Genomic DNA, 18,071 nt, shown 5'->3' on the forward strand with positions numbered 1-18,071 from the left:
CAGCTGCTGCGCAACCTCCTAATACTCACCTCAGCTGCTGCAGAACCTCCTAATACACACCTCAGCTGCTGCAGAACCTCCTAATACACACCTCAGCTGCTGCAGCACCTCCTAATACACACCTCAGATGCTGCAGAACCTCCAAATACACACCTCAGTTGCTGCAGAACCTCATAATACACACCCCAGCTGCTGCAGAACCTCCTAATGCACATCTCAGATGCTGCAGAACCTCCTAATACACATCTCAGCTGCTGCAGAACCTCCTAATACACACCTCAGCTGCTGCAGCACCTCCTAATACACACCTCAGATGCTTCAGAACCTCCTAATACACACATCAGCTGCTGCAGAACCTCATAATACACACCTCAGTTGCTGCAGAACATCATAATACACCCCTCAGCTGCTGCAGAACCTCCTAATACACACCTCAGCTGCTGCAGAACCTCATAATACACACCTCAGCTGCTGCACAACCTCCTAATACACACCTCAGCTGCTGCAGAACCTCCTAATACACACCTCAACTGCTGCAAAACATCATAATACACACCTCAGCTGCGTCAGAACCTCCTAATACACCTCAGCTGCTGCAGAACCTCATAATACACACCTCAGCTGCTGCAGAACCTCCTAATACACACCTCTGCTGCTGCAGAACCTCCTAATACACACCTCAGCTGCTGCAGAACTTCTTAGTACACACCTCAGCTGCTGCAGAACCTCTTAATACACACCTCAGCTGCTGCAGAACATCATAATACACACCTCAGCTGCTGCAGAACCTCCTAATACACACCTCAGCTGCTGCAGAACCTCCTAATACACACCTCAGCTGCTGCAGAACTTCTTAGTACACACCTCAGCTGCTGCAGAACCTCTTAATACACACCTCAGCTGCTGCAGAACCTCCTAATACACACCTCAGCTGCTGCAGAACCTCTTAATACACACCTCAGCTGCTGCAGAACCTCATAATACACACCTCAGCTGCTGCAGAACCTCATAATACACACCTCAGCTGCTGCAGAACCTCATAATACACACATCAGCTGCTGCAGAACATCATACTACACACTTTAACTCCTGCGTGCTATTAATATCTGATGGGTGAGGGTCTTCCCTTCAGCTGTTCCCGAGCGGCGCCGCAGCATCTAGCTCCATCTACTACATACAATGGGGGGAGTTGTAGTTCCAGTGTCAGAGATCATTGGGGGTTCAGAGAGAGGAGACCTGATAATCAGATAGGACGTCAGTATAACCTTTAAGTCCCCTTGAAGATTCAATCACATTAATCAGCCTCATTTATTACACCAGGAAATAGTTTTTCTCAAATATTTTAATCTCCCTCAGTTTCTGGCCTGGATACTATGTGGACCGGGGCAGTGTTTAGTGCTCACAGCGAGACGTAACCGATAACTGCACCAATGGTGATAAACTACAAATCAATTGCACTTTCCTCCAGGGTAATGGCGCAGTTATATAACCATCCATCAGCTTATCACCGCACCCAGTCAATATACCGACCTGCACCCGTCGCCCCGGCCGCCTCACCCTGTGGCCCTAGCATTAGAGTTAAAGATCTGTTTGCATTTTTCTGTAAATAAATAAATTAAAGGGGACCTGCAGACTGAACGGCCAGCGCCCGCCAGACCTGCCTCCATATAAAAGCACAGGGGGAGGGGGCACTGATGTGCAAGTCATGGAAATATTCACACCCACTGAAACCCTGCACCTGCGCCTGCGCCATTGATTTCTGCACTCTGCGCATGCGCTGTGAAGCCGGGTGTATGTGATCCAGCTTTGTTTCTTTTCTATAACGATTCAGGGAGGGTCTCCCGCCATATCGTGCTCACAGGGCGTCTATCTACTTCACTTGCTGGTCCCTGGACGGTTTCTTGTAGCTAATAGACAAACACCGTTAACTAAGAGCCATGATTATCGTCCCGCCAAGGCGATTACTGGGTGGTCTGCGGCTTCGCATGGACGTCTTTAATGTTGTCACTGTGCCCTAAACGGATGTAGACTGGGACGGACGGGGAGGTTAAAGTGGCCTTGGAAAAAAATCTAAAAGTGGCCCCATGTTGTAGGCGGGTCCAAATAGACAGAAGGTGGAGCAACAGAGGTAGGCGGGGCCTGCAATACTGTTGTACAGCACAAAATACCGCCCCCGCAGAACCAAATGCACAGTGCAACGCAAAATACTGCAGCGTTCAACTCTGTCACCGACCTGAGAATGGAAATACAGATGAATGCAGGAGGGCGCTTTCTTCTGCCGGCCCCGGGGTAAAAGGGCCAGATGATCCTAGCAATAATTAATGTCGAGAGCATCCGACCGGTGGCCGTAAGGAGAACTTGGGTGGCCCCATGGGCATCGGCCCACCGGGAGGTTTCCCTGTAGGGTCTATGGTCAGTCCGGCCCTGGATGTATATACAGTATATATGTCATAAGATAGTTATTAATGTCCCTTTATTGTCCCCTGATGAACCTGCAGTATTGGGGAAACGCGTTAGCAACCCCGTGTAACAGGACCTCCTGCTCCTCAGTGGGACTTTTACACCTTCACTGGCGGTGGCTACTTTTTTCTATCTATCACTAATAAATGTGGCGATTTCTGTACTTCTGACTAAAATTCTCTGAGTTTTGCGCACGTGTTCCGCATACCCTATGAATGGACCCCTGTGTATGGAGTTGGATCCCTGTGGATGGACCGCTGTGTATGGAGTTGGACCCCTGTGTATGGACCCCTGTGTATGGACCCCTGTTGATGGAGATGGACCCCTGTGTCTGGAGTTGGACCCCTGTGTATGGAGTTGGACCTCTGTGTATAGACCCCTGTGTATAGACCCCTGTGTATGGAGTTGGACCTCTGTGTATAGACCCCTGTGTATAGACCCCTGTGTATGGCGTTGGACACCTGTGTATAGACCCCTGTGTATCGAGTTGGACCCCTGTGTATGGCGTTGGACACCTGTGTATGGCGTTGGACCCCTGTGTATGGAGTTGGGCCCCTGTGTATGGAGTTGGACTCCTGTGTATGGAGTTGGACTCCTGTGTATGGAGTTGGGCCCCTGTGTATGGAGTTGGACTCCTGTGTATGGAGTTGGGCCCCTGTGTATGGAGTTGGGCCCCTGTGTATGGAGTTGGACCTCTGTGTATGGACCCCTGTGTATGGAGTTGGACCTCTGTGTATGGACCCCTGTGTATCGAGTTGGACCCCTGTGTATAGACCCCTGTGTATGGAGTTGGGCCCCTGTGTATGGAGTTGGACCCCAGATTTGCTGGCCCTGTGTGAACATGGTAAATATGGAGACCTGGACACATTTACCAGTCTAAAAACATCGGTCTGACCACTTCTAGTGGGGACTCTATATCCCAGGACATCGGAGAGCGGCTCCAGGACTTACAATAACCAGAGACCAAGGTCACCATGAGCGGCCCATAATACTACTATTAGGACCCCTGACGTCAGTCCCTGCGGCCTTGTCACATCTGCTCATTGCCTTCCAGCCATAAACCCTGCAGATAAAATGAGCTTAATCTAAATTGTAAAATCACATTGATTTATAGGTTCAGAGATAAAAGGATTTAATGTGTCAGGAGGTAAATCACAGGCTCTACTTGTTATGGGGAGTCTGGAGCGCCCCCTATAACAGCAGTCTGGATGTGTAGTCTGGAGCGCCCCCTATAACAGCTGTCTGGATGTGTAGTCTGCAGCGCCCCCTATAACAGCAGTCTGGATGTGGGGTCTGCAGCGCCCCCTATAACAGCAGTCTGGATGTGGGGTCTGCAGCGCCCCCTATAACAGCAGTCTGGATGTATAGTCTGGAGCGCCCCCTATAACAGTAGTCTGGAGGTGTAGTCTGCAGCGCCCCCTATAACAGCAGTCTGGATGTGTAGTCTGGAGCACCCCTATAACAGCAGTCTGGATGTGTAGTCTGGAGCGCCCCCTATAACAGCAGTCTGGATGTGTAGTCTGCAGCGCCCCCTATAACAGCAGTCTGGATGTGTAGTCTGCAGCGCCCCCTATAACAGCAGTCTGGATGTGGGGTCTGGAGCCTCCTATAACAGCAGTCTGGATGTGGGGTCTGGAGCCACCTATAACAGCAGTCTGGATGTAGGGTCTGGAGCCTCCTATAACAGCAGTCTGGAGGTGTAGTCTGGAGCGCCCCCTATAACAGCAGTCTGGATGTGTAGTCTGCAGCGCCCCCTATAACAGCAGTCTGGATGTGTAGTCTGGAGCCCCCCTATAACAGCAGTCTGGATGTGTAGTCTGGAGCGCCCCCTATAACAGCAGTCTGGATGTGGGGTCTGGAGCCTCCTATAACAGCAGTCTGGATGTGTAGTCTGGAGCCCCCTATAACAGCAGTCTGGATGTGTAGTCTGGAGCCCCCTATAACAGCAGTCTGGATGTGTAGTCTGGAGCCACCTATAACAGCAGTCTGGATGTGTAGTCTGCAGCGCCCCCTATAACAGCAGTCTGGATGTGTAGTCTGCAGCGCCCCCTATAACAGCAGTCTGGATGTGTAGTCTGGAGCCCCCCTATAACAGCAGTCTGGATGTGTAGTCTGGAGCGCCCCCTATAACAGCAGTCTGGATGTGTAGTCTGGAGCACCCCCTATAACAGCTGTCTGGATGTGTAGTCTGCAGCGCCCCCTATAACAGCAGTCTGGATGTGTAGTCTGGAGCGCCCCCTATAACAGCAGTCTGGATGTGTAGTCTGCAGCGCCCCCTATAACAGCTGTCTGGATGTGTAGTCTGGAGCCCCCCTATAACAGCTGTCTGGATGTGTAGTCTGCAGCGCCCCCTATAACAGCAGTCTGGATGTGTAGTCTGCAGCGCCCCCTATAACAGCAGTCTGGATGTGTAGTCTGCAGCGCCCCCTATAACAGCTGTCTGGATGTGTAGTCTGCAGCACCCCCTATAACAGCAGTCTGGAGGTGTAGTCTGGAGAGCCCCCTATAACAGCAGTCTGGATGTGTAGTCTGGAGCGCCCCCTATAACAGCAGTCTGGATGTGGGGTCTGGAGCCTCCTATAACAGCAGTCTGGATGTGGGGTCTGGAGCCACCTATAACAGCAGTCTGGATGTAGGGTCTGGAGCCTCCTATAACAGCAGTCTGGATGTGTAGTCTGGAGTGCCCCCTATAACAGCAGTCTGGATGTGTAGTCTGGAGCACCCCCTATAACAGCAGTCTGGATGTGGGGTCTGGAGTGCCCCCTATAACAGCAGTCTGGATGTGTAGTCTGGAGCACCCCCTATAACAGCAGTCTGGATGTGGGGTCTGGAGCCTCCTATAACAGCAGTCTGGATGTGTAGTCTGGAGCCCCCTATAACAGCATTCTGGAGGTGTAGTCTGCAGCGCCCCCTATAACAGCAGTCTGGATGTGTAGTCTGGAGCCCCCCTATAACAGCAGTCTGGATGTGTAGTCTGGAGCGCCCCCTATAACAGCAGTCTGGATGTGGGGTCTGGAGCCTCCTATAACAGCAGTCTGGATGTGTAGTCTGGAGCCCCCTATAACAGCAGTCTGGATGTGTAGTCTGGAGCCCCCTATAACAGCAGTCTGGATGTGTAGTCTGGAGCCACCTATAACAGCAGTCTGGATGTGTAGTCTGCAGCGCCCCCTATAACAGCAGTCTGGATGTGTAGTCTGCAGCGCCCCCTATAACAGCAGTCTGGATGTGTAGTCTGGAGCCCCCCTATAACAGCAGTCTGGATGTGTAGTCTGGAGCGCCCCCTATAACAGCAGTCTGGATGTGTTGTCTGGAGCACCCCCTATAACAGCTGTCTGGATGTGTAGTCTGCAGCGCCCCCTATAACAGCAGTCTGGATGTGTAGTCTGGAGCGCCCCCTATAACAGCAGTCTGGATGTGTAGTCTGCAGCGCCCCCTATAACAGCTGTCTGGATGTGTAGTCTGGAGCCCCCCTATAACAGCAGTCTGGATGTGTAGTCTGCAGCGCCCCCTATAACAGCAGTCTGGATGTGTAGTCTGCAGCGCCCCCTATAACAGCAGTCTGGATGTGTAGTCTGCAGCGCCCCCTATAACAGCTGTCTGGATGTGTAGTCTGCAGCACCCCCTATAACAGCAGTCTGGAGGTGTAGTCTGGAGAGCCCCCTATAACAGCAGTCTGGATGTGTAGTCTGGAGCGCCCCCTATAACAGCAGTCTGGATGTGGGGTCTGGAGCCTCCTATAACAGCAGTCTGGATGTGGGGTCTGGAGCCACCTATAACAGCAGTCTGGATGTAGGGTCTGGAGCCTCCTATAACAGCAGTCTGGAGGTGTAGTCTGGAGTGCCCCCTATAACAGCAGTCTGGATGTGTAGTCTGGAGCACCCCCTATAACAGCAGTCTGGATGTGGGGTCTGGAGCCTCCTATAACAGCAGTCTGGATGTGTAGTCTGGAGCCCCCTATAACAGCATTCTGGAGGTGTAGTCTGCAGCGCCCCCTATAACAGCAGTCTGGATGTGTAGTCTGGAGCGCCCCCTATAACAGCAGTCTGGATGTGTAGTCTGGAGCCACCTATAACAGCAGTCTGGATGTGTAGTCTGGAGCCACCTATAACTGCAGTCTGGATGTGTAGTCTGGAGCCACCTATAACAGCAGTCTGGATGTGTAGTCTGGAGCCTCCTATAACAGCTGTCTGGAGGTGTAGTCTGCAGCGCCCCCTATAACAGCAGTCTGGATGTGTAGTCTGGAGCGCCCCCTATAACAGCAGTCTGGATGTGTAGTCTGGAGAGCCTCCTATAACAGCAGTCTGGATGTGGGGTCTGGAGCCTCCTATAACAGCAGTCTGGATGTGTAGTCTGGAGCCCCCTATAACAGCAGTCTGGATGTATAGTCTGGAGCGCCCCCTATAACAGCAGTCTGGATGTATAGTCTGGAGCGCCCCCTATAACAGCAGTCTGGATGTATAGTCTGGAGCCCCCCTATAACAGCAGTCTGGATGTGTAGTCTGGAGCGCCCCCTATAACAGCAGTCTGGATGTGTAGTATGGAGCGCCCCCTATAACAGCAGTCTGAATGTATAGTCTGCAGCGCCCCCTATAACAGCAGTCTGGATGTGTAGTCAGGAGCGCCCCCTATAACAGCAGTCTGGATGTATAGTCTACAGCGCCCCCTATAACAGCAGTCTGGATGTGTAGTCCGGAGCCCCCTATAACAGCAGTCTGGATGTGTAGTCTGGAGCCTCCTATAACAGCAGTCTGGATGTGTAGTCTGGAGCCTCCTATAACAGCAGTCTGGATGTGTAGTCTGGAGCCTCCTATAACTTCAGTCTAAATATGTAGTCTGGAGCGCCCCCTATAACAGCAGTCTGGCTGTATAGTCTGGAGCACCCCCTATAACAGCAGTCTGGATGTGTAGTCTGGAGCGCCCCTATAAAAGCAGTCTGGATGTGTAGTCTGGAGCGCCTCTTATAACTGTAGTCTGGATGTGTAGTCTGGAGCGCCCCCTATTACTGCAGTCTGGATGTGTAGTCTGGAGCTCCTCCTATAACAGCAGTCTGGATGTGTAGTCTGGAGCACCCCCTATAACAGCAGTCTGGATGTGTAGTCTGGAGCCCCCCTATAACAGCAGTCTGGATGTGTAGTCTGGAGCCCCCCCTATAACAGCAGTCTGGATGTGTAGTCTGGAGCACCCCCTATAACAGCAGTCTGGATGTGTAATCTGGAGCGCCCCCTATAACATCTGTCTGGATTTGTAGTCTGGAGCGCCCCCTATAACAGCAGTCTGGCTGTATAGTCTGGAGCACCCCCTATAACAGCAGTCTGGATGTGTAGTCTGGAGCGCCCCTATAAAAGCAGTCTGGATGTGTAGTCTGGAGCGCCTCTTATAACTGTAGTCTGGATGTGTAGTCTGGAGCGCCCCCTATTACTGCAGTCTGGATGTGTAGTCTGGAGCGCCTCCTATAACAGCAGTCTGGAGGTGTAGTCTGGAGCACCCCCTATAACAGCAGTCTGGATGTGTAGTCTGGAGCCCCCCTATAACAGCAGTCTGGATGTGTAGTCTGGAGCCCCCCTATAACAGCAGTCTGGATGTGTAGTCTGGAGCACCCCCTATAACAGCAGTCTGGATGTGTAATCTGGAGCGCCCCCTATAACATCTGTCTGGATTTGTAGTCTGGAGCGCCCCCTATAACAGCAGTCTGGATGTGAGGTCTGGAGCGCCCCCTATAACAGCAGTCTGGATGTTGGGTCTGGAGCGCCCTCTATAACAGCAGTCTGGATGTGTAGTCTGGAGCGCCCCCTATAACAGCAGTCTGGATGTGTAGTCTGGAGCGCCAGCTATAACAGCAGTCTGGATGTGTAGTCTGGAGCGCCCCCTATAACAGCAGTCTGGATGTTGGGTCTGGAGCGCCCCCTATAACAGCAGTCTGGATGTGAGGTCTGGAGCGCCCCCTATAACATCTGTCTGGATTTGTAGTCTGGAGCGCCCCCTATAACAGCAGTCTGGATGTGAGGTCTGGAGCGCCCCCTATAACAGCAGTCTGGATGTTGGGTCTGGAGCGCCCCCTATAACAGCAGTCTGGATGTGTAGTCTGAAGCGCCCCCTATAACAGCAGTCTGGATGTGTAGTCTGGAGCGCCCCCTATAACAGCAGTCTGGATGTGTAGTCTGGAGCGCCCCCTATAACAGCAGTCTGGATGTTGGGTCTGGAGCGCCCCCTATAACAGCAGTCTGGATGTTGGGTCTGGAGCGCCCCCTATAACAGCAGTCTGGATGTGTAATCTGGAGCGCCCCCTATAACAGCAGTCTGGATGTGAGGTCTGGAGCGCCCCCTATAACAGCAGTCTGGATGTGAGGTCTGGAGCGCCCCCTATAACAGCAGTCTGGATGTTGGGTCTGGAGTGCCCCCTATAACAGCAGTCTGGATGTTGGGTCTGGAGCGCCCCCTATAACAGCAGTCTGGATGTTGGGTCTGGAGCGCCCCCTATAACAGCAGTCTGGATGTGAGGTCTGGAGCGCCCCCTATAACAGCAGTCTGGATGTTGGGTCTGGAGCGCCCCCTATAACAGCAGTCTGGATGTTGGGTCTGGAGCGCCCCCTATAACAGCAGTCTGGATGTTGGGTCTGGAGCGCCCCCTATAACAGCAGTCTGGATGTTGGGTCTGGAGCGCCCCCTATAACAGCAGTCTGGATGTGTAATCTGGAGCGCCCCCTATAACATCTGTCTGGATTTGTAGTCTGGAGCGCCCCCTATAACAGCAGTCTGGATGTGAGGTCTGGAGGCCTCCTATAACAGCAATCTGGATGTTGGGTCTGGAGCGCCCCCTATAACAGCAGTTTGGATGTGAGGTCTGGAGCGCCCCCTATAACAGCAGTCTGGATGTTGGGTCTGGAGCGCCCCCTATAACAGCAGTCTGGATGTGAGGTCTGGAGCGCCCCCTATAACAGCAGTCTGGATGTGAGGTCTGGAGCGCCCCCTATAGCAGCAGTCTGGATGTGAGGTCTGGAGCGCCCCCTATAACAGCAGTCTGGATGTGAGGTCTGGAGCGCCCCCTATAACAGCAGTCTGGATGTTGGGTCTGGAGCGCCCCCTATAACAGCAGTCTGGATGTTGGGTCTGGAGCGCCCCCTATAACAGAAGTCTGGATGTTGGGTCTGGAGCGCCCCCTATAACAGCAGTCTGGATGTGAGGTCTGGAGCGCCCCCTATAACAGCAGTCTGGATGTGAGGTCTGCAGCACCCCCTATAACAGCAGTCTGGATGTGTAGTCTGGAGCGCCCCCCATAACAGCAGTCTGGATGTTGGGTCTGGAGCGCCCCCTATATCAGCAGTTTGGATGTTGGGTCTGGAGCGCCCCCTATAACAGCAGTTTGGATGTTGGGTCTGGAGCGCCCCCTATAACAGCAGTCTGGATGTTGGGTCTGGAGCACCCCCTATAACAGCAGTCTGGATGTGTAGTCTGGAGCCCCCCTATAACAGCAGTCTGGATGTGTAGTCTGCAGCGCCCCCTATAACAGCTGTCTGGATGTGTAGTCTGGAGCCCCCCTATAACAGCAGTCTGGATGTGAGGTTTGCAGCGCCCCCTATAACAGCAGTCTGGATGTTGGGTCTGGAGCGCCCCCTATAACAGCAGTCTGTATGTGAGGTCTGGAGCGCCCCCTATAACAGCAGTCTGGATGTGAGGTTTGCAGCGCCCCCTATAACAGCAGTCTGGATGTTGGGTCTGGAGCGCCCCCTATAACAGCAGTCTGGATGTTGGGTCTGGAGCGCCCCCTATAACAGCAGTCTGGATGTTGGGTCTGGAGCGCCCCCTATAGCTTAATACATTTTACATGTCTGATCTCATCACCCTTTAATCCTGAGACAATATAATTTACCGCACAGGGGGACAGCGGGGGTCCTCTCGTCTGCCAGGAGGGCGGCTTATGGTGGCAGGTCGGCATCGTCAGCTGGGGAGAAGGTTGTGGGCGACCGAATCGGCCCGGAGTCTACACCAATCTCACCACACTTCTGGACTGGGTGTATCACCGGCTTCAGGTGGGTGATAACGTGATTGGCGCCATTGTCACCGGCTGACCAGTATGTATATAGCGGTATGTGGCGTGTGCAGGACGTGTATCACATCCCGATCCTACACCCAACTCCCATATAACTGGACGTCTCTCTCTTCCCAGACCGACAGCGAGATTCCGTGAGAAAGAAGACGATCCTCCGGGATTATATACATAAAATATTATAAAATCATTCCCCGGTCTCTGCGTCTTCTGTTCTCGTGCTCACAGCCGTTACAGGGCGTGTGTCATGTATGGGCCCTGGTATGTGGGGGGAGGGGCGGAGGCCTCTGTGGGGCTCAGTACCTGGGTGCAGTCATTGTCTCTGCAGCTTAAACAAAAGCCGAGGCTCGCTGCAAAGTGTCGCCAAACCTTCCGAAGGATTATTTTGTTGCTATTTTTCACATGGATTTTGATTAGTGTTGAGTGAACTTCTGTTTTTAAGTTCGGCGTGCAAGGTACGGGTTATCTAAGAATTCCGTTATGGATTCCGCTACCACCGACCATAAGTTATAGCGGAATCCATAACGCAATTCTTAAAAAAACCGAACCTCGTACCACGAACTTAAAAACACAAGTTTGCTCATCCCTAATTTTGATGGCGACAATGAAATCTGCAAATAATGTAATAACATAAAGGTGCAATTAAACCGCAAAGAAACGTCACATTTCAAAAATTGGGACTGCTGGCGGGTTTTCTGCAGCATATCCCACCCGTCCGGACTTCCCATTACTTTTAAGTTTCTGTAAAATTCCTTCAATCCGGCAAGAATGAGACCCAATAGCATCTGCTGAATGTTCAAATGTCGGATTAAAGGAGCGCCCGCCAGGATTTCAGATCGTGAGCCACTGCCATTCCATTGTTCAGTGGTGGAAACTTATCTCCTGGAGGCCGGTGGTGATCAGCGCTCGGATTCCTGCTCTGAGTGACTTGGTGTGTCACGTAGTAGTCACCCGGGGCACAGGAATCTGCTGAATCATGTTGCATAGACAGAAGACACCTCTGGCGCCAGAGCACGACTGTAAAACATAGAAACAGATTACAGTAATCTGCAATCTGGGAAATGTTTTTAATTCCTTTTTCTCTAAAGAAATAAAAAAATGTCTCCAGGATTGTGAGCTAAAATACAAAACAAGTCAGAAAGGGAGGTTGTAGGTGGGCATGCTGGGCTGGAACTCAGCCATAACACAGTCTGCAGTGAGCTCCCCCTAGTGGTGGCTGTATATATAAATGTATACAGTGAGCTCCCCCTAGTGGTGGCTGTATATATAAATGTATACAGTGAGCTCCCTCTAGTGGTGGCTGCATATATAAATGTATACAGTGAGCTCCCCCTAGTGGTGGCTGTATATATAAATGTATACACGGAGCTCCCTCTAGTGGTGGCTGTATATATATAAATGTATACAGTGAGCTCCCCCTAGTGGTGGCTGTATATATAAATGAATGCAGTGAGCATCCCCTAGTGGTGGCTGTATATATAAATGTATGCAGTGAGCTCCCCCTAGTGGTGGATGTACATATATAAATGTATGCAGTGAGCTCCCCCTAGTGGTGGCTGTATATATAAATTTATACAGTGTGCTCCCCCTAGTGGTGGCTGTATATATAAATGTATACAGTGAGCTCCCCCTAGTGGTGGATGTATAAATAAATGTATACAGTGAGCTCCCTCTAGTTAGTGGTGGCTGTATATATAAATGTATACAGTGAGCTCCCCCTAGTGGTGGCCGTATATATAAATGTATACAGTGAGCTCCCCCTAGTGGTGGCTGTATATATAAATGTATGCAGTAAGCTCCCCCTAGTGGTGGCTGCATATATAAATGTATACAGTGAGCTCCCCCTAGTGGTGGCTGTATATATAAATGTATGCAATGAGCTCCCCCTAGTCGTGGCTGCATATATAAATGTATACAGTGAGCTCCCCCTAGTGGTGGCTGTATATATAAATGTATACATGGAGCTCCCTCTAGTGGTGGCTGTATATATATAAATGTATACAGTGAGCTCCCCCTAGTGTATATACAAATGTATACAGTGTGCTCCCCCTAGTGGTGGCTGTATATATAAATATATACAGTGAGCTCCCCCTAGTGGTGGCTGTATATATAAATGTATGCAGTGAGCTCCCCCTAGTGGTGGATGTACATATATAAATATATGCAGTGAGCTTCCCCTAGTGGTGGCTGTATATATAAATATATACAGTGAGCTCCCCCTAGTGGTGGCTGTATATATAAATGTATGCAGTGAGCTCCCCCTAGTGGTGGATGTACATATATAAATGTATGCAATGAGCTCCCCCTAGTCGTGGCTGCATATATAAATGTATACAGTGAGCTCCCCCTAGTGGTGGCTGTATATATAAATTTATACAGTGTGCTCCCCCTAGTGGTGGCTGTATATATAAATGTATACAGTGAGCTCCCCCTAGTGGTGGATGTATATATAAATGTATACAGTGAGCTCCCCCTAGTTTTGGATGTATATATAAATGTGTGCAGTGAGCTCCCCCTAGTGGTGGATGTATATATAAATGTATACAGTGAGCTCCCCCTAGTCGTGGCTGCATATATAAATGTATACAGTGAGCTCCCCCTAGTGGTGGCTGTATATATAAATTTATACAGTGTGCTCCCCCTAGTGGTGGCTGTATATATAAATGAATGCAGTGAGCATCCCCTAGTGGTGGCTGTATATATAAATGTATGCAGTGAGCTCCCCCTAGTGGTGGCTGTATATATAAATGTATACAGTGAGCTCCCCCTAGTGGTGGCTGTATATATAAATGTATACAGTGAGCTCCCCCTAGTGGTGGCTGTATATATAAATGTATGCAGTAAGCTCCCCCTAGTGGTGGCTGCATATATAAATGTATACAGTGAGCTCCCCCTAGTGGTGGCTGTATATATAAATGTATGCAATGAGCTCCCCCTAGTCGTGGCTGCATATATAAATGTATACAGTGAGCTCCCCCTAGTGGTGGCTGTATATATAAATGTATACATGGAGCTCCCTCTAGTGGTGGCTGTATATATATAAATGTATACAGTGAGCTCCCCCTAGTGTATATACAAATGTATACAGTGTGTTCCCCCTAGTGGTGGCTGTATATATAAATATATACAGTGAGCTCCCCCTAGTGGTGGCTGTATATATAAATGTATGCAGTGAGCTCCCCCTAGTGGTGGATGTACATATATAAATATATGCAGTGAGCTTCCCCTAGTGGTGGCTGTATATATAAATATATACAGTGAGCTCCCCCTAGTGGTGGCTGTATATATAAATGTATGCAGTGAGCTCCCCCTAGTGGTGGATGTACATATATAAATGTATGCAATGAGCTCCCCCTAGTCGTGGCTGCATATATAAATGTATACAGTGAGCTCCCCCTAGTGGTGGCTGTATATATAAATTTATACAGTGTGCTCCCCCTAGTGGTGGCTGTATATATAAATGTATACAGTGAGCTCCCCCTAGTGGTGGATGTATATATAAATGTATACAGTGAGCTCCCCCTAGTTTTGGATGTATATATAAATGTGTGCAGTGAGCTCCCCCTAGTGGTGGATGTATATATAAATGTATACAGTGAGCTCCCTCTAGTTAGTGGTGGCTGTATATATAAATGTATGCAGTAAGCTCCCCCTAGTGGTGGATGTATATATAAATGTATGCAGTAAGCTCTCCCTAGTGGTGGATGTATATATAAATGTATACAGTGAGCTCCCCCTAGTGGTGGATGTATATATAAATGTATACAGTGAGCTCCCCCTAGTCGTGGCTGCATATATAAATGTATACAGTGAGCTCCCCCTAGTGGTGGCTGTATATATAAATTTATACAGTGTGCTCCCCCTAGTGGTGGCTGTATATATAAATGTATACAGTGAGCTCCCCCTAGTGGTGGATGTATATATAAATGTATACAGTGAGCTCCCTCTAGTTAGTGGTGGCTGTATGTATAAATGTATACAGTGAGCTCCCCCTAGTGGTGGCTGTATATATAAATGTATACAGTGAGCTCCCCCTAGTGGTGGCTGTATATATAAAAGTATGCAGTAAGCTCCCCCTAGTGGTGGCTGCATATATAAATGTATACAGTGAGCTCCCCCTAGTGGTGGCTGTATATATAAATGTATGCAATGAGCTCCCCCTAGTCGTGGCTGCATATATAAATGTATACAGTGAGCTCCCCCTAGTGGTGGCTGTATATATAAATGTATACATGGAGCTCCCTCTAGTGGTGGCTGTATATATATAAATGTATACAGTGAGCTCCCCCTAGTGTATATACAAATGTATACAGTGTGTTCCCCCTAGTGGTGGCTGTATATATAAATATATACAGTGAGCTCCCCCTAGTGGTGGCTGTATATATAAATGTATGCAGTGAGCTCCCCCTAGTGGTGGATGTACATATATAAATATATGCAGTGAGCTTCCCCTAGTGGTGGCTGTATATATAAATATATACAGTGAGCTCCCCCTAGTGGTGGCTGTATATATAAATGTATGCAGTGAGCTCCCCCTAGTGGTGGATGTACATATATAAATGTATGCAATGAGCTCCCCCTAGTCGTGGCTGCATATATAAATGTATACAGTGAGCTCCCCCTAGTGGTGGCTGTATATATAAATTTATACAGTGTGCTCCCCCTAGTGGTGGCTGTATATATAAATGTATACAGTGAGCTCCCCCTAGTGGTGGATGTATATATAAATGTATACAGTGAGCTCCCCCTAGTTTTGGATGTATATATAAATGTGTGCAGTGAGCTCCCCCTAGTGGTGGATGTATATATAAATGTATACAGTGAGCTCCCTCTAGTTAGTGGTGGCTGTATATATAAATGTATGCAGTAAGCTCCCCCTAGTGGTGGATGTATATATAAATGTATGCAGTAAGCTCTCCCTAGTGGTGGATGTATATATAAATGTATACAGTGAGCTCCCCCTAGTGGTGGATGTATATATAAATGTATGCAGTGAGCTCCCCCTAGTGGTGGCTGCATATATAAATGTATACAGTGAGCTCCCCCTAGTGGTGGCTGTATATATAAATGTATACAGTGTGCTTCTTCTAGTGGTGGCTGTATATATATATAAATGTATACAGTGAGCTCCCCCAAGTGGTGGCTGTATATATAAATGTGTGCAGTGAGCTCCCCCTAGTGGTGGATGTATATATAAATGTATACAGTGAGCTCCCCCTAGTGGTGGATGTATATATAAATGTGTGCAGTGAGCTCCCCCTAGTGGTGGATGTATATATAAATGTATACAGTGAGCTCCCTCTAGTTAGTGGTGGCTGTATATATAAATGTATACAGTGAGCTCCCCCTAGTGGTGGCTGTATATATAAATGTATACAGTGAGCTCCCCCTAGTGGTGGCTGTATATATAAATGTATGCAGTAAGCTCCCCCTAGTGGTGGCTGCATATATAAATGTATACAGTGAGCTCCCCCTAGTGGTGGCTGTATATATAAATGTATACATGGAGCTCCCTCTAGTGGTGGCTGTATATATATAAATGTATACAGTGAGCTCCCCCTAGTGAATATACAAATGTATACAGTGTGCTCCCCCTAGTGGTGGCTGTATATATAAATGTATACAGTGAGCTTCCCCTAGTGGTGGCTGTATATATAAATGTATACAGTGAGCTCCCCCTAGTGGTGGCTATATATATAAATATATACAGTGAGCTCCCCCTAGTGGTGGCTGTATATATAAATATATGCAGTGAGCTCCCCCTAGTCGTGGCTGTATATATAAATGTATACAGTGAGCTCCCCCTAGTGGTGGCTATATATATAAATATATACAGTGAGCTCCCCCTAGTGGTGGCTGTATATATAAATATATGCAGTGAGCTCCCCCTAGTCGTGGCTGCATATATAAATGTATACAGTGAGCTCCCCCTAGTGGTGGCTGTATATATAAATGTATACAGTGTGCTCCCCCTAGTGGTGGCTGTATATATATAAATGTATACAGTGAGCTCCCCCTAGTGGTGGATGTATATATAAATGTATACAGTGAGCTCCTCCTAGTGGTGGCTGTATATATAAATGTATGCAGTGAGCTCCCTCTAGTGGTGGCTGTACATATATAAATGTATACAGTGAGCTCCCCCTAGTGGTGGCTCTATATATAAATGTATGCAGTGAGCTCCCTCTAGTGGTGGATGTATATATAAATGTATGCAGTGAGCTCCCCCTAGTGGTGGCTGTATATATAAATGTATACAGTGAGCTCCCCCTAGTGGTGGATGTATATATAAATGTATGCAGTGAGCTCCCCCTAGTGGTGGATGTATATATAAATGTATGCAGTGAGCTCCCTCTAGTGGTGGCTGTATATATATAAATGTATGCAGTGAGCTCCCCCTAGTGGTGGCTGCATATATAAATGTATACAGTGAGCTCCCCCTAGTGGTGGCTGCATATATAAATGTATGCAGTGAGCTCCCCCTAGTGGTGGCTGTATATATAAATGTATGCAGTGAGCTCCCCCTAGTGGTGGCTGTATATATAAATGTCTGCAGTGAGCTCCCCCTAGTGGTGGATGTATATATAAATATATACAGTGAGCTCCCCCTAGTGGTGGATGTATATATAAATGTATGCAGTGAGCTCCCCCTAGTGGTGGCTGTATATATAAATGTATGCAGTGAGCTCCCCCTAGTGGTGGCTGTATATATAAATGTCTGCTTTGAGCTCCCTCTAGTGGTGGCTGCAGGCCGGCCATGTTTTATCATGTAACAAAGGGGATTTGATAAATCATCACAAAATGTTGAAGTGAGATTCACAATTCTTCAAGCTGCAATACTTCAGGTGCCCAAACACATTAGGTAAAGTCAGCCAAGTTGGTGAGAGATAAGGCGACATCAGAGCCCGGGGCCAGCTTATTCCTCCCTCGCATATACACACTCTCTCGGCCGATCCAGGAGGGATAGCTCTGTAAGGTGCATGGCCAAGGTGCTGCATGGGGAAGAGGAAGGGTTAACCACAGGGTACTGGGCGCAGTGTACGTGTCGCTCCACACAACACACTCTGAGCGGTTTTATATTTTTATTGAAGGGCCCTATAAACGTGCAGTGGGGTTATAACACGTGAGGCAGCCATACACATCAGTCAAACCCAACCATTTCAGCTGGCCGAGTAGCTGATTGGTAAGAGAGTCTTCAGACTGTCCCCCATGCCAGAAGACGATGACCCCCTTCTGTATCCTGCGATACCATGAGCTCCAGGGGGTGGGAGAGGGGGTCCATGCTGGATCACGTGGATCATGGTCAGGAGGAAAACAGGAAAAGGGATAATGATGTGACACAAGGAATTCTAGACATCGTGCACAAAAGGCATCTAATGAAGTGCCAGCTAAGTGGAGGTGCACGATGCTGCACTCTGTGAACACCAGGGGGCGCCATGCTGTACAAGTAAATTAACAATTGTCACTTGGCAAACATTGGTGTTTTATTTTTTTATTGTGGTGCACACAATGATTATGATACTTATAGGTTGGGGCAAGGCCTTGAACAGAATGAACCCCTTTCCGT

At 48.9% G+C, this 18,071-nt stretch overlaps 1 protein-coding gene across 1 annotated transcript in view; it reads left to right on the top strand.

Moving 5' to 3' along the window:
* Nucleotides 1-10,671, top strand: part of LOC120991368 (transmembrane protease serine 3-like) — a 50,987-nt gene extending 40,316 nt beyond the window's left edge. Inside the window, exons 13-14 of the mRNA XM_040420196.1 lie at nt 10,335-10,487; nt 10,625-10,671. Coding sequence (XP_040276130.1) covers nt 10,335-10,487; nt 10,625-10,645 — 174 coding nt within the window. The 3' untranslated portion in view covers nt 10,646-10,671. The remainder of the gene's footprint in view (nt 1-10,334; nt 10,488-10,624) is intronic.
* The last annotated feature ends 7,400 nt before the right edge of the window (nt 10,672-18,071 follow it).

This window comes from Bufo bufo, chromosome 1, assembly GCF_905171765.1.
Source record: "Bufo bufo chromosome 1, aBufBuf1.1, whole genome shotgun sequence".
Taxonomy (NCBI): domain Eukaryota; kingdom Metazoa; phylum Chordata; class Amphibia; order Anura; family Bufonidae; genus Bufo; species Bufo bufo.